General features: G+C 41.7%; 1 protein-coding gene across 1 annotated transcript in view; it reads right to left on the reverse strand.

Moving 5' to 3' along the window:
• MAML3 (mastermind like transcriptional coactivator 3) overlaps positions 1-22,384 on the reverse strand; it is a 427,361-nt gene that overhangs the window by 167,962 nt on the left and 237,015 nt on the right. The window contains exon 2 of the mRNA XM_060012073.2: positions 10,173-11,681. Within this exon, the coding sequence (XP_059868056.1) occupies positions 10,173-11,681 (1,509 nt within the window). The remainder of the gene's footprint in view (positions 1-10,172; positions 11,682-22,384) is intronic.

Consider the following 22,384-nt stretch of genomic DNA (forward strand, 5'->3'; position numbering starts at 1 on the left):
ATATTAACTAATCATGAAAATGTATTAGAAATGTAACTAACTCAGGAAAGGTATTTTGATTCTTTACGCACTGGGTCAGAGGCAAACCATTTGGTATCATAAAACAGATGAATTCCATAGAAACTTGCTCAGCAACCAAGATATAATACACTATCTTTGTATAGGAAAACAGCATTTTGTTTTTCAAAGAAAAGTCCACAGTTGCCATGAGTAGTTAATGAGTGATGACGTACTATGTTTGAAAGCTTGGAATCCTGCGCCTCTGATATTCTCGCATGATTGGCTATCTTTAGACAGGACTTTCGAGTAATAGGTAAGATGTGACCAAGTAAATCCTTATGATAGAAATATTAAGCAAAAGGAACATATAATAGTCTATTACTACTCTAATGAAAACAACTATTTTCATAATAATAGGAATTTATTGAAAACTAAACCCTTGTAAAAACAAAAAGCCCAACTACAAAACACAGGAGAAGCTATTTGTGGCTCAATTTAACACAAACTTTTAAAAAAGTGCTATGTGCTGGCTTCACCCTGTTGCAGAGCGTGGAACCTGTACCTTAGCCAATGAGAGATACAAATCAGCAGAATAAGATAAATAATAACAACTGTTTGAGTTGCTTTTAAATACAAATAAGTTTTGATATTTCGATGTATATATGACATGCTTATCATCTTTCAGAAAATATTATACTACCCTAATATTTAACCTTATGGTCATAAATATTTGATTCATTTCCCTTTCATCTCATCATATATTCAATCACCAGGTTCTGTTATTCCTTTCCTCTAAATGCTGCTGTGTCTGTTTCTCCTTCAAATTTAAATGCCACATCCAGATCGCGATTCTTACTGTCTCCTACTTCAAATAGCAGAAGGTCCACTAGCTGTTCTCCCATGCCTTTCGCTTCACTATTCTCCAAGGGTAACCTTCCGTCCAGACTGGCCAGAATCTGTATCATCTCTTAAGGAACAACCCCTTGCCTGCGCCAGAATGTCTTTCTACCACCTTCCACGCATCCAACTCCTACTTATTCTTGGTCTGCCTCAAGGCTTACCTCCCCCTTGGAGGCTTCTCCTTTCCAGTCCCGGCAGTCCTGACCCTCGCCTCTCTCTGCCCATGAGCCTTAATGTAGAATTTAGTAAGATGGCGCTTAACCACTTGCTGCCTTGTATTTACTTGTTTCATAAGCCTTCTCATCTCCCCAACTAGACTGCCAGACACTGTAGATGATATATATATATTTTTTTTCACAGCCATGGCCGCTGAGCCTTGCGCATCCAGAGCCTGTGCTCTGCAACGGGAGAGGCCACAACAGTGAGAGGCCCGCGTACCGCAAAAAAAAAAAAAAAAAAATCACTCTATCCTAAAAAAGAAAAAGAAATCCAGGAAGCGCAGAGTACCCTAACTTTTCCATCTTACTTCAAACGATACAAGTCGGAGACCTTGCAGAATTTATAGTTCCACGGACAATAATTTAAGCACATGCAAATACTGAGCAGTGAAATAAACACAGGTTGCTTTAACTGTAGTTCCAGTTATCTTATGTACTATTTCTCCAATAGAAAATGGTGGTGGATTGCTTATTAACATCCACCTTCCCAAGCCTCGTCGTAGACCTACTGATTGTGCATCTTTGGCAGTGGAATCTGATCCCCTGTATCTTGAACCATTTCTCCAGGTGATTCTTAGGCCCACAAAAGTTTCAGAACCACTGTCTGACGGGTTGTAAGCTCCCTCAGTAAATAAGAATATTCTCATCCCACAAAACCTTTAAAGAGTATTCTCATAGGGGGCTAATTAAAACCTCTTTCTTCCACAGTACTATTATAAAATGAATTCCTTTCCTAAAACTTTTCTTTTTCTGCTGTTTACTCTTAGCCTCATATTTCTAAGACTCCGACAGAATATCAATCAGGATTTTCAAAATATGCCAGTATGTGGATGGAAATGACCTATTATGCCCATGAACTGGAACATGAATTGGAACATTTCATTTATTATCTGGAATTTGGTAGTGCTTCTGCCCACGGGTTTCCCCTCAGCTGGGAGGCCCTGGATTGAGTCAGTGATGAGGGTTCTGTCAATATTTTACCTTGCATCTGAGTTGCCAGATGCTATTGGCTTAGTCAGGGTCATGGAACTTAAATTGTTTCCATAGTCCTTGAAGTAATTCAATATTTTCAAGATTCTAAAAACCACTCAATGGTTATAACCACCAGATCTTATTCTAAAATAGCATGATGGTCATGTTGACACTCCTATCTTTCTGAACACATGTATTTGACATGCACATTTTATGTCAAGAGAGCACTTTAGCATTCATGAAATCCGCTCTATTAAAGCCCAAAATGTTAGAAGCAATAATGTGAAATACGCTGTAACATATAAATTTCAATATCGGACAGTATTCGATATTCAGATAGAAAGGTGTTGAAAGTCGCCAAGGAAGCCTCTGGTAGACTGAATATCCACATTTGTCTTGGATTTTCCAACTCCCTGGTATAGTGACAATGAAGTAATAAAAATGACATAAGCATCCAAAAACAAAGAGGGTGGGGGATGGAAGTAGCCATCCAGGGTGTCAACAAAATTCTGGAAGATGAAAATCAGATGGCTGAGTGGTGAACGACTGAGCTGTTTAGGGAAAGCTAAATCTAACCCGGCAGTGGGGGAAGCCAGAAATAAAGCAAGATGGGTCAAGTTAAAGGATGCTGTACAATCGCAGGAGTCAGAAGCACCTCTGAATGCCAGGGTGGGAGGTGTGGGGTGCACACAAAAGGAAAATTGGCTAAAGTTCTGTTTCATGAAGAGGTGGACCAGATACACAACCCCAGACTGGAAGGAGTCGGGAGAGGTGAAGCCACAAAGCTCTGGAATCCTGCATCCCAGCCCTGGCTGAGGGTGGGCTGAGGAGCCATACAAAACAGGGAACTTAAGTGAAAGTCTACAAAGTATTTACTGAGATGCCCCTCGCCATCACCGCCACCTGCCGATCCCCTTCCTCTGCTCAGCTCCTGAAAGCCGGCCTCTAGATTTACAACTCTCTGTAACGAGGTTGAGGGAGTCTTTTCTGACTGGCCCTGGGGGGAAAATCTGTAGACGCTGGCCTAGTGAAGTGGCTGGGTTCTAGCTCAATCCCCCTACAGTGAGGCTCCGCATTTGACAAGCCCTATCTAAGCGCACAGAGCAACTAGTTAGCTTTACCGTGCCTCACCCTTTAACTAAACAAACGTGTGAGAAAAGCTTTCAATGTGAAAGAAAGAAAAATAAAATGAGCATACGGAAAAATGGTGCTTAGGAGAAACAGAGACAAAGCAGGGAGTACAAGAAAACTTAGTTTTAAAATGATAATTAATAGCTTTAGATCGAAAAAGGGTAAATCAGAGAACAAGGAAGAACTTATGGAAATTAAAAATGTGATAAATAAAATAAAATGTTTAATTTTAGAGTTGGAGCATAAAGTTAAGAAGATCTCACGGAATGTAGAACGGAAGGACCGAGATATGGAAAATTGAAAAGATACGAAAATTAGAGAACAATCCAGGAGGTCTGATACATGATGAATAAAAGTTCCAGAAAGTTAAAAAAAAGAGAAAAGGGAAGGGAGAAATGATCAAAAAATAATACAAGAACATATCTTAAGGACACAGTTCCAAATTTAAAAAAAAAAAAGTCATAGTACCAGACATAGTGAATGGAAAAGGGCTATATTAAAGCATATCATCAAGAAATTTTAGGGATAAAAGAAGATGTGAAAAGCTCTCAGAGGGAAAAAACAGGTTACACACGTAGAGTAGGAGATCCAAATGTCACTGGACTTAGCAGTATGAAAGCCACAGGATGGTGAAGAAATGCCTTTACAATTTGGACGGAATAAGTTTTCTTGACTATAATTCTACATCTGGCAAACTATGAGTCAAATGTTAGGATAAAGACATTTTCAAAAATCATTTTCATAAAAACAGTCTCCTGTGCACCATTTCTTAAGAAACTCTGAGGATGTGCTCCACCAATTTAAGGGACTAAGCTGAGAAAGAAGAGGAGAAGGGATCAAGAAAAACAGATAATGCAACACAGAAGGGGGTGAAATATTCCAAGAATGATGGTGAAGGGCAGTTGTATGACTTCAGTTAAGCGGCAGACCAAGAAAATGTAGGACAGAAGAATATTGGCACAAAAGCATATAAGCCTTCAGGAGAGACACCGAAGGAAAGAAAGAGAGAGAGAGAGAGAGAGAGAGAGAGAGAGAAGGAGAAAGAGAGAGGGAAGTAGGAGGTGGGAGGAGAGGGAGGGAAGGAGAGAAAGAGGGAGAGAGAGAAAAAAAGAAAATAATAAAAAATGGAATATTTGATGTACTTGATCATAGTGAAAGTTGTAAACGGTCAGAAGGGTTGAGGATAGACTGAAAGTAGGTACAGAGATAACATCAATTAAAAAAAGAGGCAGTTAGGGCTTCCCTGGTGGCACAGTGGTTGAGAGTCTGCCTGCTGAGGCATGGGGACATGGGTTCATGCCCCGGTCCGGGAAGACCCCACATGCCGCGGAGCGGCTGGGCCCGTGAGTCATGGCCACTGGGCCTGCGCGTCTGGAGCCTGTGCTCCACAATGGGAGAGGCCACAACAGTGAGAGGCCCGCGTAACGCAAAAAAAAAAAAAAAAAGAGGCAGTTATAAATTCCAGGGAAAACAGAAGGTTATACAAGAAAGGAAATATAACCATAGTATAGTACGTAGCTAAACTGTGAGGCACTATGCAAACGTCAGCCATGTAAATATGCAATACCTTCAAAATCATAATTTGTGATATATTGAGTTCTACTGAGAGTATGCGAAGAGAAAAAGAGAGGCGGTGTGTGGAGGGGGGTGTTTGTGAGGAGGCAGTGTAAGTGAGTTAAATCCTCGTCTTTTATAGAATCGAACAATTGAAATACTGAGGAACAGCAGCTTATGGAGATAAATAAGAGAAAACAACTTCATGAATTGAAGCAACTGCCTTTGGGAAGCAGAAATTAGAATGGAGGGGAGGAAGCGGGGGGCTGCTGCTTCCTATGATAAGCCTTACAGTACTATTTGATTTTCTGAACTAGGTCATGTATTATTTGGATAAAACAAACAATACAGAATTTACAAAAACTAAACAAAGAGGCACCAAGTTTTTAAGGTTAAGAAAAATGTATCTTCAAAGAGATTTCCATGATGTCTGTGAATATTGGAGCTCTGGTCCTTCCCTGGAGATTTTTATGGCTCCAAAGCTTATGATAATATACCTCACAGGAGACCCAACAGATTTTGGTAAAATAAAATTGAAAGGGGAAAACATTCTGTAAAATATAAGCATATAGGGACTCATTATGATAGACCCAGCCACACACAGAAAACACACGTATGAAGAATAAAGTAGCAAAGTGTCCATGATTTATCTAGTCCTATCATTGCAACTAGTAAAAATTAACATCACATTTTGGAAATCATTCACTTTCCAGTCTTCCCCGTAGGAATTATTCTTGGCCTCTGGGTAACCCTGTACCCTTCCTTGACCAGAAAGTAGTTATTTGCTTTTGCCTTACTTCTTTCATAGTTGCTCCATTGTTTTTTCACTTGTGGGACACAGAGACAGAGTTTGCCATCCCAGCAATCTCATTGTTGTTCCACTGGTTCAAGATAACCACCTCCTATCAAAGGATTGTTTTTAGACTTGCCTTTCCAGTTCTTCTATTTGATCTCAATGGCAGCTCTGTGTTATCTGTGCTAACTCTCCCCGTTGGAGCTGATAATCAACTGTAAGCATATTTTTGGTCCAAACTTTGATCATTGCCGTCAAATGACTTATGAAACATCCTTATGTTTAAGACACGGCGTTCTGTACTATACAAAAATTAGTAAAAACAGAGAGAGAGAGAGAGAGAGAGAGAGAGAGAGAGAGGGAGAGAGGTCCTGTCTTTGAGAAACAAGATCAGGAAGATAATAGACACAAACCAAAGTAAGTTCTGGTTATTTCACCACAGAAACACATATTTAAAAAATTAGAGAGCAATCCAGAAGGTCCAATACATGATGAAGAGAAGTTCCAGAAAGTGGAAAACGAGAAAAGGGAAGGGAGAAATGATCAAAGAAATAATAACAAGAGCATAACTCAGAGAAGAGTTGAAAGCTTATAATGGTGGAAATTTTATTAATATTTTCATTGTCACTATTTTAGCTGATTTTCATATGAATTAAGAGAAGATTGTAAGGAACGACAGGTGATGTGGAGAGAGAAAGGAAAAGAGAGTGAAGTGTGGGGAGAAGGGGTTTGAACTATCTCCTAGAGCAGGGATTCACAACTCATATATGTAAATGAATAGAAAGTAATGATGTCACCTCCATCCTACTGGCAAATTGGATAACTAAGGATTTTTTGAAAAAAAATCAGTAGAATGTAAACATTTAAAATATAGGGTATTTTCCTTCCTTAAAAACATTCTTTTCCTAGTGGTAGAATTAAACATACATGTATGATGAAACATTAAAAAACTAAGTGAAGTATAAAGAGGATTGCTCAAAAAGATACATGTACCACAATGTTCATTGCAGCTCTATTTACAACAGCCAGGACATGGAAGCAACCTAAATGCCCATCAACAGAGGAATGGATAAATAATATGTGGCACATATATACAGTGGAATACTACTCAGCCATAAAAAGGAACGAAACTGGGTTATTTGTAATGAGGTGGATGGACCTAGAGTCTGTCATACAGAGTGAAGTGAGTCAGAAAGAGAAAAACAAATAGCGTATGCTAAAGCACATATATAGAATCTAAAAAACCGGCACTGATGAACCTAGTGGCAGGACAGGAATAAAGATGCAGACATAGAGAAGGGACTTGGGGACACAGAGCAGGGAAAGGGAAGCTGGGACGAAGTGAGAGAGTAGCACTGACAGAAATACACTACCAAATGTAAAATAGGTAGCTAGTGGGAAGCAGCTGCATAGCACAGGGAGATCAGCTGGGCACTCTGCGATCACCTTGAGGGGTGGGATAGGGAGGGTGGGAGGGAGGCTCAAGAGGGAGGGGATATGGGAATATACGTATACATATAGCTGATTCACTTTGTTGTACAGCAGAAACTAACACAACATTGTAAATTAATTATACTCCAATAAAGATGAAAAGAAAAACACAATAAATAACACTCAAATAAATGAAAGAAAAGTATAAAAAGGAAAACAATAATCGCTCATAATTTTACCCACCAGAAATACCATTCTTAATATTTTAGCTATTCAGTATTTTTCTATACCTATTAAAAAACATAATTTAGATTGTGACATACAAGCTGTTATTTGATCTGCTCTTTTCACTCATATTTTGTGCATTTCCATGTGATTAATCATTCATTAATAGCATGATTTTCATGTACATTATTCATTTTTCCAAAATGCTTATTTTGGTCCTAATTTTCACAATCATAAGAAAAACCATGAGCATAACCTTTGTACATAAATCTTTGTTCAATTCTCTAATTATAAGGAATAATATGTAAATTCTGAGAAGTGGAACTATCAGATAAAACATATTCAAAATTTTGAAATAAGTTGTTTTTTTTTTTTTCTCTATTTTTGGCTCCCTCTTTCTCAAAACCTCCAGGAACAGAGTGAATTTCTATCTGTTCCCGAGAGAAATGGCTTTTGCTGCAAATGTCCCAAATAAGTAAACATCTGTATAAGAAAATTATCTTGAAATAAATGTTCTAGTGTTATTGGCTTCAGTGCTCAAGTTACTCATTAAAACTAAGTGTTCATCATGGTCCTTGTGGCCAAGAAAGAGTAAAGTGAATTTTCACTAGCAACAGCAGAAAACAAATTTGAACTATACCTATGTATAATTATACTTTATATCTTGCCTGTAATTCACGCTTGTATTTGTGCAATGTACTCCCGTAGAGTGTAATTAACTATTCCAAGAGCTGTGTCAATACTTCTCCACAATCAGATAAAAGCATGAAATAAATGGTATGTTTGCAAAAAGATAGTCACATGTTTATATATGTATGTCAAAGCCTGTTTCAAACAGTGGTGAGTTAATATTTCATTAAAAAGCATGCTTTGCTTGATGGTCCTTTATGAGGTTAAGAAATGATTATTCTAATAAGGAAGGTTCTGTCCATACTGAAAGCACCTCGTGAGATGGAAGGAGGAAAGGAGGAGCTCACAGGTTTAATCTAGAAAACCATCACTTTTGTTTCTTCATCACTTGACTGAGCCCTTTCTCAACATGACCTCTGCAGCTCAAGGCTTTGGTTACTCATAGCCAGGCAAGCATAAGGACCTGAAACAAGCACCTTCAAAATTCATGTTCCAGCAAAGACAGGAGCTTCGTCCCAAGCTGGCAAATTTCAAAAGACATTTAAGTGAGGGTGGGGAGTGAGGCTGGCTTACGTTGCACCCACATGTCTGCAGATTTGGAACCACTGGTCTGGTTTGGAGGAAGGACTCTACCGTAGCTGGTGTGAAAAACAGCAGATGTAGAAGCACGAGATGCCTTAAGATTAAGAGCAGACCATTCTGACAGCCTGCCATCTCATAAACCTCTGGGCTACAACAAACATCCTTGTGTATTGCCTATATTCTTGCCTGCTTCAGAACTTAATATTGAAATGTGTAAAATGCTGCCTTTTTCCAATGGTATATAGGGTTTCAATGAAGCCAAGATAAGACATACAAGTTCCCATTTCAATGATGTTTTTCTACCAGCGACTGATTGCCGTTGATGTCAACCAAGCTATAGTTTTATTTCTCCAGGCAGAATTTCTCTAGAGCTGGTCAGCATGTGCAGACAAGAAACCACTATGAGGTTCTGGGGTTGGAAGGGCTGTGAAGGACAAGCATCAAGCCACAGAGCTCAGGCCTGTCTCTGCAGGCCAGCACCCCCTCCAGCCCTGCAGCCTCCCTCAGGCTTGGGGAGGTGGGGTGGGGGGCTGGGGGAGGGCGCACACAGGGAGACGCAGATGCAAACAGTGCCTGGTGATGCAAGATCTGCCTGCCTTTCTTCCCAGCGCTCCCAGTGCATCCCCCTGTGGGTGCATATCCAAGCACTAGTCTGGACCCGTTTGCACGAGGGCCCCTAAAGCAAAGACTTTCCTGCAAAGTCTCCAACTGCAATGCAAATGTGGGCGTCCAGGGAGGACTGAGGCGCAGAATTGTGCCTACACAACTGACAGCAGGTGGCAATAAAACGATGGCTCATGAATTCACCCATGTCGGGGTAAGATCAGTAGAACCGCGGATCTCCCTTCGCGCCCTGCCAGGTAGATGACGTGCTAAATTAAAGGAGGGTTGGCTGCTTGCTACACTGGTCAGGGTGAGGAGAGCCGATGCTTGTCGATGGGAGTCCACTCCCCAATGGTTGCCACTCATTTTTACCATGGATCCCTGAGAGCTCTACACCCCGATACCAGGATGTCATGAAGCAAGTGGGAAAGAGGAGACCTAATAGAGCACTAAGAGACGGTCATCATCAAATTCTCCCGAATCAGAGCTGAACGAATTGGAGAGGTTTTACTAAACTCTCAAGTCACGAGGTTGAAACAGCTTCTAATGGTGCAAGTACATCAACAAATGTTAAAACGTTACACGGTCCTACAAAAACCTATCCTCCACTTCCCTTTGCAAACACAGAAGACTCTCCCACCTTTGAACGTCAAGAATCCAAATTTCCATGATTCATAATTCAGTGAGACAGGCCAAGGTCATTCAGAACCTTCTCAGACGGTTGTAGAGATCCCTAAACGCTCTGGCCTTCCCGCCATCCCCAGTCCTGGACCGCATGACCCGGGAGAGAAGCTACAGGAGGAGAACCACGTTCTGTCATGGGACCTCGACAGCCTGCTTCCTTCCTAGTGAGCACGTTATGTCATTTTCGCTTTCTTATCTGCTCTCCAGAATAAAAGAAGTTCTATTCCCAGGCATTCAAATACAGGCAAGCATCCTGTGCCGCCTTTCCCCATCTCTTAGGAAAAAGAGGAAAAAACCGCTCAAACAAACGTGCTAACTACATGAGGCGATGTAGGAAGGATTTCCACAGGCGATTAACCCCCACCACTGAAGCACGGGGAGCATCGCACGTCGACGGTCTGCAACGCACGCCGAGAGCACCCCCAAGCGCGTCCCACTTTCACACTTACCTGACCGTGGGATGGAAGCGCCGGGTAAGCCATGGGCTGATTCATCACTCCCTTCTGCTTGATGAGAAGCATGCGTTTCTGGTCCTCACTCAGGTGTGCCCTGGGGGCCTGGAGCTGCGGCTGCGGCTGCGGGGGCTGCTGCTGGATGTAGGGCATCAGGGGGTTTTTGCCGGGGTTGGCCATCGGGGGCGTCATCCTCTGACTCAAGTCTGCATTAAAATGGGTCAGAGGCTTAGTGTTGCCGTAAGTAAGAATACTGTGCTGTTTGTTTGAGGAGTTTGTACCCAGGTTATTTGGCTGTTGATTGATCATATTCATGTGATTCTGAGGGAGGTAGTTATTCATGGTCGTCTTCTGCAGGTTGTTGGCCATCGGAGGCACTATAGGATTTTGGTTGTTAAAGGCTTGGGGGTACATCATTGGGCTATTTGGTTTTTCCGCAGTGAAAGCTGCCCCGTAGGGACTGGATGGAGGCCCTAAAGGAGACCAACTTGCAGTCTGATTTGCGTGTTGCTGCTGCTTCTGCTGCATGAGTTTGGCCCTTTGCTGTTGCTGGGCCGCCATCTGCTTGAGCTGCTCAGCCGGAGATAGCTCAGAGCCGGGCACAGCCCCAGGCCCCGACCCTGAACCAGCCACTGGCACGGCGGCCGGATTAAGGAGATAACCATTCCCAGGCCGAGGGGGAGCCTGGCCTGGAGTGTGGGCTTGGTTTGGAGTTTGAGGGGACTGGACAGCACAGTTTGCTGGGGAGCCGGCAGGGTTGGGGGCCGCGGGAGTGCTGGCCACGGAAGGTAAACTGGTGGCCGTGGAGACAGTAGAAAAGGGAGGGCCAGAAGAAGAAGGCCGGGCCTGGGGAGAGCCCATGGAGACGTGTGCAAAAGGAGAGTGAGATGATGGGTCACTCTTCGCGCTGGAGCTCTCCTGGGAGACGGGGGTCTCCGTGGCCGGCTGTGAGAACTCTGGTTCCTTCTTCTCTTCAAAGTCTTCGTTGAACAGGTCCTGTATGTCATCTTCAGGAACTGTGTTGGCCAGTTCATCTATTAATTCTTGCCACTCCTGATCATTCAGGTTAATGTCTGAGAACAGCTTGTTCTGATTCGAAAGAGACGTTTCTGATGTGTCTATGCAAGTAGGGTCATCTAGAGGTTCTTGTTTGAGGTCCTTGCTCTGCAAGATGGTGAAGCTGTCCTCCAGGTCACTGCAACCATTCACAGGAATTTTAAGTTCTGGGAGTCTCCCATTCTTACTCAGATCTTCCAGAAGCCCAGGAGTGTGAGTCCCACTGTTCTGCAAGGGCAAAGAAGGCTTCAGGTCAAGTTGGTGAAGAGGAGAAGCTGAAGACAGTGGCATATTGTTGGGCAAATTGTTGATGGCTTCCATCCCTGTAGGAATGTCCTTTCGTATTCGCTTGCTAGTTGGAGAAAAACTCCCATCACAAGCACCATTCTGCTGGTCTCCATTAAGGGGTGATCGGGCTCCTTCCAACTTCCTTTTCACAGTCTCTTGGAGCTGGAAAAGAAACAGGAAAGAGAATGACTAAATCTCCAAGTCATGGTTTACTTACTCATTAAGCATGGTGGTATGCATCGCGACGAACTCATTTTTAAATGGTTTAGAACACATCAGAAAGATGTTATACTTCTAATTTCAAAATTGGCCAGGCTTCAATTCAAATTCTACGGGAAAAGGTTTTGCCCAAAAGCAGCGCTCACACGGCTAAGAGATAGAAAGCAAACTAAAGACTGGAGGGTGGAACAAAAGGAAAGAAAGAGTTAAGGCAATAACTCTCCTATTGGGAAGCATCGTCGTATTATTATTTTTCAAATGAATGCTACGTGTGAGACTTGGACCAAAATGTGTCATGCTCTAGAAAGGTGCTAAAACCTATCTTAAGTTCTTGTCGCATCTGACTTGAGAACGTTAAGGAATTAAATCAACAATACTTTAAAGAACACTGAAAATCCTCTAAGATTACGGAATTTAACACATTTACTGAATAACACAGAAATGAAGATTAATGGTTAACATAACCAGAAACTTCGTTTTGGTTCTTATTTTACTTGACCTCCCAGCACTTTGTGACACAGTAGCCTGCTCTGTTCTAAAAGTGTGCTTCCATGGGTTTCCACGATACCACACTTTTCTGGATTTCCTTCGTTCTTTCCATCTGTGCTTTCTCAGTCTCTTATGTATTCTTCTTTCGCTCTCCTAAGTGCTGAGATTCTTCATTGTTTGGTCTTAAGCTTCCTTCTGCTTCCAAGGCACAGTACATGTTGTTTTCTTTTCTTGGAACATACTTCTCCCCTTCCCCTGGTAATAGCTACTCATCTTCCAGGTTGTAGCTTAGACTTCACTTCCTCTAGGAAATCTTCTCTCACATCCCTTCACCCCAACTACAATAGGTACATCCTTTGACCCACCTGCACTGGGTTGGAAATCCTGGAATACGTTTTTCCAAGCAACCTCTACTTCCCCATCATAGCTTCTACCATACTTTGGGGCAATTGCTTAAGTGTCTGTTTAGTGAGCTCCAAGAAGAAGGACTACGGCTGACTTGCTTACTGTGTATCTGTGGGGCTGCAGGTAGTGTTCAGTTCAAGTTCATAGCAGTGGTTAATAGTGGCAAAAATGAATGATTCTATTGTTTAATTCACAGGGGCTGAAGGAGGTGAGCTTGGATCAGAGCAGGAGGCAACTCCATTGACATTAAAGAATGCTTGACTTTGAGAGTCTACATTCCTGGTAATGGAATCTCTCACCCTGGAAAGTGTTGTGTCCATTTAACTGGACTCCTTTGAAAAGCCCGGGGGAAACGTTTGGTGGATGATGACAAAGGGAAGGCAAACTGGGTTAGACAGAGGTTTCAGCAACTTTGCAGAGCTGAAGGTACAAGGCAGAGTGACCTGCGGAAGGAGGGAAGAGGCAGAAGAGCCCCCCTTGGGCACTCTCCTATCCTTGCCAGAGGGGTTGCGTATCACAGGAGCAAGGGGGGAGAGGGGCAGGCTCCCCTCTGACGCTGCACTCGCACATGGAACTGGGAAGGCTCCCCAGGCGCCACCTGTAGAATAAAACCCTTCCGGAGACAATCTGGGGGATTCTAAGAAGTGCTACTTTACTGCCTTTCGCTCATAAGTAGAAAATTCCATTTTAAAAGGAAACAAAAGAGGTTCTTAAGTAAAAATCCAGTCGAACCCTTGCTCCTAAACTTTCTATTTTTAATCACCAAACATTCTGTAGTTGCTTGGTAGGTGTTCCTGAATTTCCGAAAACAAGGCCCCAACTGGGACACACTGGGATTTGACTTCAAACAAGATCTGGCTCAATCCATCATCTTAGGTAGAACCTGCTAGAAAATTACGTTATTTATTATTATTATTATTATTATTTTTGAAAATTACATTATTTATTGAACAAACCAGGAAACCGTGGTTCTGATCGTAGATATGGCAGATACTTGAATGTAGCTCCAACACACAGTGGCAAGTTCAGATATGACAGCTTCAGGGTCTAAAGGAAGTAAAGCTCGGGGCCCTCGGCACCTCCTGCAGGGATATTAACCTTAAAAAAACAGGCACTTGTCTTAAAAATGAACCTGACTTTATTTTTAAAACTACAGGTCCACGATTCTGTTCTAGGCCATGAAATGGACGGGGCAGGATGGAGAAATAAAGGCAAATGCTCTGTTTGTTCCACTGGAAAACAGTGGTGGCCGAGACCATGGAGACAGACAGGTCTGGCTGGGAACACCAAGCCTCACCTCTTATCAGCAGAGCAGGCCTAGGTGGGTGAGTCAGAATAGGGCAGTAGCACAGGGAGATCAGCTCGGTGCTTTGTGACCACCTAGAGGGGTGGGATAGGGAGGGTGGGAGGGAGACGCAAGAGGGAGGGGATATGGGGATATATGTATATGTATAGCTGATTCACTTTGTTATACAGCAGAAACTAACACACCATTGTAAAGCAATTATACTCCAATAAAGATGTTAAAAAAAAAAAAAGGAATAGTAACACAGAACAGTAATAGTAACAGTAACACAGAAACAGCCCTACTGGCCCTGGAGTTAGAAAGCCTGGCTTCAAACCCAAGAACCCCTACCTAAGAGTTAATACATATAAATATTGTCTGGTACTTCATAAATGTTAGCTACGATACCCTCCATTAGAAAGTGAGTTACATGAAGGTAGGGATTTTTCTGCTTTACTCCACTACTGGGCCCCTAGTAGCTCAAAGTAGATAATAAATACATGTTGAATGAATGAATCCTGGAAAACTTATTTAAACTCTCCTAAGCTTTGGATGCCTCCTTATCTGTAAAATGGGTTAATAGTATCTAGCTCCTATAGTTACTGTGAGGATGAACTTAAATGAAGTAATATGGAAAGCACTTAGCTTCATGTCTGGTATCGTGTAAGCACCCACTAAGCCTTAGCTATTACTATTTTAAAAACACAATTAAAATTTTTTAAAATGCAGTGATATCAATAGTCACAACTGCAGCTGAGACAGATTAGTTTCTGGATCTCTAAATACAAATAGGTAAAATGATAATACTTCTGTTCCCTAGCCTGCAAAAGCCTAACGTTTCCCAAGCACCTTGTATAGCTTTTTAAATATGAACAACAAAAGATCAAATTTGCAATTCAAGCCTGAGTCCAAGTGCTAATGTATTTGTGTCCTAGATTGTGGAACAGCCCTGGATGGTTGAGGTTCAAATCAAATACATTTCCAGGATGCAACCTGAATGGAGCTACTGAGTATTTCCTTTTCCTTCAGGGCCTAGAGTTCTCCATTGCTGGCCCCTTTAACCCAAATCTTGACATATATTTCCTGTACCAGCGTTGGAAATATAAGAAAGACATCATGGAAGATACACTGAAACCATGTTATAGTTTTTAGTTGTATCCAAAATAGCAGAGCCATCTAAGCATCCCTCCTGTGTCTCATCATCCTTTGCTAGTCTAACTCTCTCCTGATTCTCTCTTGGGAGATAGACGGAGAGTGGGCAGGAGGAGATAGGACCTGCGGGCTGAGGAACTTGCAAGCACTGTGCTCAGTGAGCATGAGAACGGGGCAATGTCCTGGGGACGCCCCATCCCCGCAAGGATTCAGGTCAGGGTCTCATCCCGAAGAGCCTTATCTCAGGAAGTCCCTGGCCCTTCTGCCTCCCAAAGCTGGAAGCCTCCTTAGTACAATCTGTGCTCTTGTGGAAGGATCACAGGAACTCTTGACCGACTTCAGCTTCCTTGTGCCGGTATTCTTGTATTATTACATACACATGTTTTCTCCCATTAAGGGAGGCTGTGGTGCCAGGAGCTGAAGTTGCTATTCATCCCCTGCCTAGTACAATGGGGGCCGCTCTCATGTGTCAGTTACTCTAAGGGAAACCATTCCTCCTCCACAGTGGCTCCAGCACGAGTCTCTCGCCTATAGTGTGGCTTGATGGCTTGTGTTTCTGTCAAACTGTGTGTGTGTGTGTGTGTGTGTGTGTGTGTGTGAGAGAGAGAGAGAGAGAGAGAGAGACAGAGAGACAGAGAGAGACAGAGAGAGAGAGACAGAGAGAGAGACTTAGAGGCAGGGAGATACAGAATGGGTTTGGGAGTGGTGATATGACACCCAGACCAGTAGTAATAAGAACAGCTGTGCCTTTGGGGTTCTAAAGCACTTTTACATAGGATCGTATATTATCCTCATAGCAGATCTTTGGGGCAGGTCATGTGCTGGTCTGATGGTTCAACAGAGAAAAGGGCAGTGTTTCGGAGGAGGTGGAATGGGGAGGGTGGATGACACCCAGAACGAGGAGGCACATGGCTAACATAGCTAGGCCTCTGCGGACATTCCCAGCAGATTCTAACGGGTCCCCTGGGCCAGTGTGTCCATGATGAAGATATTCTTTCTTCCTTTAGACTCTTAGCAGTGCTAGTAAGTTAAAAAAAAAAAAAAAACAACAACAAAACTCTCATTGACTTGTCCCAGACTTTGAATGAAATTGGGGAGAATCACGGAGCTTGGGAAGAAAAATGATGGTCCTACTATTAAAATAATGAAGATTTTAGGATAGACGATATTGGGGCTAACTATCAGATTCCTGTCTCTTACTCCTAATGATTCTAAAAGGTGGGTAGGATTTATTAGAACCACTTACAGAGGATAAATTTTAGGTACAGTGAGATTAAGCACTGTGTCCCAGATTACAGAGCTGCGGGTTGGGGGGAAGGGCGGGCGCTCAACCTGGATTCAAATTCAGACTCAGGTGTGACTGCATGGCCCACACTCCTGATTCATGCGGGCGTGAAGCACAGTCATGCCTTCATCAATGGCCCTGGGCTCCCATGCTAATCGTGATAAAGTTCTTTCAGACTGTTTTCAGGACTCATCCTTCCTTGATTCCACCCTCTCCCCACCATCCCAAACCAGTTACACTTTGAGGACTATCTGTTCTTATCCTTAACGATTTTTATTCTCATTTTCCACCCCCGATGCCACTACCTTGGTTCAGATCATCAACACTGCTCTCATGATTTCTGTAGCAGCTCTTGACTAGCCTCTCTGCTCCAGTCTTGCCTCTTCTCTAACCGATTCTCTGTGTTGTGGCTGTGATTTTCTTTATAAAATGTGGACCCAGGGCTTCCCTGGTGGTGAAGTGGTCGAGAGTCCGCCTGCCGATGCGGGGGACGCGGGTTCGTGACCTGGTCCAGGAAGATCCCACATGCCGCAGAGCGGCTGGGCCCATGAGCCATGGCCGCTGAGCCTGCGCGTCCAGAGCCTGTGCTCCGCAACGGGAGAGGCCACAGCGGTGAGAGGCCCGCGTACCGCAAAAAAAAAAAAAAAAAAAAAAAATGTGGACCCATTCTTCACTTGCAGCTCCTCTGGAGCTGTCTGCTGTCGTCAGCATCATCTAAGGCTCACACACCGACCCTCCACAACTTGATCCTCACTCCCTGCTTGCCTCTCCAGTCTCAGCTGTCACCTCCAACCTTCTTCCCCTCCACTGGCCCTCCAACACCAAGCAACTCTAAACCTTCAGTTACACTTAATGATTTGCCATAGTCGGGATGCATGGCATTTGTTCTGTCTCTCCGAGTCTTTGTATATGTTATACTCTCACCCAACTTCTTCACCCGACCAATTCTATTCGTCCATCACCATTCAGTTTAGACATTACGTTCTATACAGTCTCTCTTGACAGCCCCTCCCCACACCTTCAAATCTTGGAGACCCTCTATGTGCTCCCAAGGCATCCTCGTACACATCATACCATAACGGCTTGCCTTTTCCTTCATAAGACTGTACGAATGAATGAAAACTAAAAAGATTTCTCAAACAACCACACTCAGTTTGTGTAACAAGATCCCTAAAGCAGGCATTTGAAAATGTTGGCCTGTATGGTGTTTAATGACAATTGAATAAATGTATAATTTATTTTGGTTATTTTAAAATGCTGGAGATGGCTCATAGACTGTCCCTTCCGTAAGATTTTTGAGGACTCTAAGGGTCCAGGAAACCTATGCTGAGACCAACTCAAGAGCATATGAAGAGCATCGTGGAAAGGAAAAGTGAACCTGAAACCCAGAGACTTTATATAACATTATTAAGGTCAAGTGTTTTGACATGGATGTGAACTCAAAATGCTGGATATTTTCATAGTTGAATTGTAAATTTCCTTACAAAGGTTTCAACTGGTTTTCACCTGCCAAAGCAGCCCCTCCAACCAAAAGTGTGAGTGAACTTCCTTCACCAAATATTAGAGACACAAGTATTTCCCAAGAATTAAAGATCCATTGGAATCTCAGCCTGCAGATGCTATAACTAATTTAGAGGCTCCAAGAGAACATTCTGGTCATTCTGATCTGCTCTGGTCAAACCAGAAGATGATTTGGTTTAACCATATCAATTTTCATATGGTTATTTTCTTCTCATTTGACCAGCAGATAATAAGCATATGAAGACACAGATAATTTTTTTTTAACATCTTTATTGGAGTATAATTGCTTTACAATGGTGTGTTAGTTTCTGCTTTACAACAAAATGAATCAGTTATATATATACGTATCTTCCCATATCTCTTCCCTCCCACCCTCCCTATCCCACCCCTCCAGGCGGTCACAAAGCACCGAGCTGATCTCCCTGTGCTATGCGGCTGCTTCCCACTAGCTATCTACCTTACGTTTGGTAGTGTATATATGTCCATGCCTCTCCCTTGCTTTGTCACACCTTACCCTTCCCCCTCCCCATATCCTCAAGTCCATTCTCTAGTAGGTCTGTGTCTTTATTCCTGTCTTACCCCTAGGTTCTTCATGACTTTTTTTCTTAAATTCCATATATATGTGTTAGCATACGGTATTTGTCTCTCTCTTTCTGACTTACTTCACTCTGTATGACAGACTCTAGGTTTATCCACCTCATTACTAATAGCTCAATTTCGTTCCTTTTTATGGCTGAGTAATATTCCATTGTATATATGTGCCACATCTTCTTTATCCATTCATCCAATGATGGACACTTAGGTTGTTTCCATCTCCGGGCTATTGTAAATAGAGCTGCAATGAACATTTTGGCAAATGACTCTTTTTGAATTATGGTTTTCTCAGGGTACATGCCCAGTAGTGGGATTGCTGAGCCATATGGTAGTTCTACTTGTAGTTTTTTAAGGAAACTCCATACTGTTCTCCACAGTGGCTGTATCAATTTACATTCCTACAAACAGTGCAAGAGGGTTCCATTTTCTCCACACCCTCTCCAGCATTTATTGTTTGTAGATTTTTTGATGATGGCCATTCTGACTGGTGTGAGATGATATCTCATTGTAGTTTTGATTTGCATTTCTCTAATCATTAGTGATGTTGAGCATTCTTTCATGTGTTTGTTGGCAGTCTGTATATCTTCTTCGGAGAAATGTCTATTTAGGTCTTCTGCTCATTTCTGGATTGGGTTGTTTGTTTTTTTGTTATTAAGCTGCATGAGCTGCTTATAAATTTTGGAGATTAATCCTTTGTCAGTTGCTTCATTTGCAAATATTTTCTCCCATTCTGAGGGTTGTCTTTTGGCCTTGTTTATGGTTTCCTTTGCTGTGCAAAAGCTTTGAAGTTTCATTAGGTCCCATTTGTTTATTTTTGTTTTTATTTCCATTTCTCTAGGAGGTGGGTCAAAAAGGATCTTGCTGTGATTTATGTTATAGAGTGTCCTGCCTATATTTTCCTCTAAGAGTTTGAGAGTTTCTGGCCTTACATTTAGGTTTTTAATCCATTTTGAGCTTATTTTTGTGTATGGTGTTAGGGAGTGATCTAATCTCATACTTTTACATGTACCTGTCCAGTTTTCCCAGCACCACTTATTGAAGAGGCTGTCCTTTCTCCACTGTATATTCCTGCCTCCTTTATCAAAGATAAGGTGACCATATGTGCGTGGGTTTACCTCTGGGCTTTCTATCCTGTTCCATTGATCTATCTTTCTCTTTTTGTGCTAGTACCATACTGTCTTGATTACTGTAGTGTAGTCTGAAGTCAGGAAGCCTGATTCCTCCAGCTTCGTTTTTTGTTCTCAAGATTGCTTTGGCTATTCGGGGTCTTCTGTGTTTCCATACAAATTGTGAAATTTTCTGTTCTAGTTCTGTGAAAAATGCCAGTGGTAGTTTCATAGGGATTGCATTGAATCTGTAGATTGCTTTGGGTAGTAGAGTCATTTTCACAATGTTGATTTTTCCAATCCAAGAACATGGTATATCTCTCTATCTATTTGTATCATCTTTAATTTCTTTCATCAGTGTCTTATAATTTTCTGCATACAGGTCTTTTGTCTCCTTAGGTAGGTTTATTCTTAGATATTTTATTCTTTTTGTTGCAATGGTAAATGGGAGTGTTTTCTTGATTTCACTTTCAGATTTTTCATCATTAGTGTATAGGAATGCCAGAGATTTCTGTGCGTTAATTTTGTATCCTGCTACTTTACCAAATTCATTGATTAGCTCTAGTAGTTTTCTGGTAGCATCTTTAGGATTCTCTATGTATAGTATCATGTCATCTGCAAACAGTGACAGCTTTACTTCTTCTTTTCCGATTTGAATTCCTTTTACTTCCTTTTCTTCTCTGATTGCTGTGGCTAAAACTTCCAAAATTATGTTGAATAAGAGTGGTGAGAGTGGGCAACCTTGCCTTGTTCCTGATCTTAGTGGAAATGCTTTCAGTTTTTCACCATTGAGGACGATTTTGGCTGTGGGTTTGTCATATATGGCCTTTACTATGTTGAGGAAAGTTCCCTCTATGCCTACTTTCTGCATGGTTTTTATCATAAATGGGTGTTGAATTTTGTTGAAAGCTTTCTCTGCATCTATTGAGATGATCATATGGTTTTTCTCCTTCAATTTGTTAATATGGTGTATCACGTTGATTGATTTGCATATATTGAAGAATCCTTGCATTCCTGGAATAAATCCCACTTGATCATGGTGTATGATCCGTTTAATGTGCTGTTGGATTCTGCTTGCTAGTATTTTGTTGAGGATTTTTGCATCTATGTTCATCAGTGATATTGGCCTGTAGTTTTCTTTCTTTGTGACATCTTTGTCTGGTTTTGGTATCAGGGTGATGGTGGCCTCATAGAATCAGTTTGGGAGTGTTCCTCCCTCTGCTATATTTTGGAAGAGTTTGAGAAGGATAGGTGTTTGTTCTTCTCTAAATGTTTGATAGAATTCACCTGTGAAGCCATCTGGTCCTGGGCTTTTGTTTGTTGGAAGATTTTTAATCACAGTTTCAATTTCAGTGCTTGTGATTGGTCTGTTCATATTTTCTATTTCTTCCTCATTCAGTCTTGGCAGTTGTGCATTTCTAAGAATTTGTCCATTTCTTCCAGGTTGTCCATTTTAGTGGCACAGAGTTGCTTGTAGTAATCTCTCATGATCTTTTGTATTTCTGCAGTGTCACTTGTTACTTCTCCTTTTTCATTTCTAATTCTATTGAATTGAGTCTTCTCCCTTTTTTCCTTGATGAGTCTGGCTAATGGTTTATCAATTTTGTTTATCTTCTCAAAGAATCAGCTTTTAGTTTTATTGATCTTTGCTATCATTTCCTTCATTTCTTTTTCATTTATTTCTGATCTGATCTTTATGATTTCTTTCCTTCTGCTAACTTTGGGGTTTTTTTGTTCTTCTTTCTCTAATTGCTTTAGGTGCAAGGTTAGGTTGTTTATTCGAGATGTTTCCTGCTTCTTAAGGTAGGATTGTATTGCTATAAACTTCCTCTTAGAACTGCTTTTGCTGCATCCCATAGATTTTGGGTCGTCGTGTCTCCATTGTCATTTGTTTCTAGGTATTTTTTGATTTCCTCTTTGATTTCTTCAGTGATCACTTCGTTATTAAGTAGTGTATTGTTTAGCCTCCATGTGTTTGTATTTTTTACAGATCGTTTCCTGTAATTGATATCTAGTCTCATAGTGCTGTGGTCGGAAAAGATATTTGATACAATTTCAATTTTCTTAAATTTACCAAGGCTTGATTTGTGACCCAAGATATGATCTATCCTGGAGAATGTTCCATGAGCACTTGAGAAAAATGTGTATTCTGTTGTTTTTGGATGGAATGTCCTACAAATAACAATTAAGTCCATCTTGTTTAATGTATCATTTAAAGCTTGTGTTTCCTTATTTATTTTCATTTTGGATGATCTGTCCATTGGTGAAAGTGGAGTGTTAAAGTCCCCTACTATGAATGTGTTACTGTTGATTTCCCCTTTCATGGCTGTTAGCATTTGCCTTATGTATTGAGGTGCTCCTATGTTGGGTGCATAAATATTTACAATTGTTATATCTTCTTCTTGGATCGATCCCTTGATCATTATGTAGTGTCCTTCTTTGTCTCTTCTAATAGTCTTTATTTTAAAGTCTATTTTGTCTGATATGAGAATTGCCACTCCAGCTTTCTTTTGGTTTCCATTTGCATGAAATATCTTTTTCCATCCCCTTACTTTCAGTCTGTATGTGTCCCTAGGTCTGAAGTGGGTCTCTTGTAGACAGCAAATATATGGGTCTTCTTTTTGTATCCATTCAGCCAATCTGTGTCTTTTGGTGGGAGCATTTAGTCCATTTACATTTAAGATAATTATTGATATGTATGCTCCTATTCCCATTTTCTTAATTGCTTTGGGTTCGTTATTGTAGGTCTTTTCCTTCTCTTGTGTTTCTCGCCTAGAGAAGTTCCTTTAGCAGTTGTTGTAGAGCTGGT

The sequence above is a fragment of the Delphinus delphis genome, chromosome 5 (assembly GCF_949987515.2).
Source record: "Delphinus delphis chromosome 5, mDelDel1.2, whole genome shotgun sequence".
NCBI classification, from domain to species: Eukaryota; Metazoa; Chordata; class Mammalia; order Artiodactyla; family Delphinidae; genus Delphinus; species Delphinus delphis.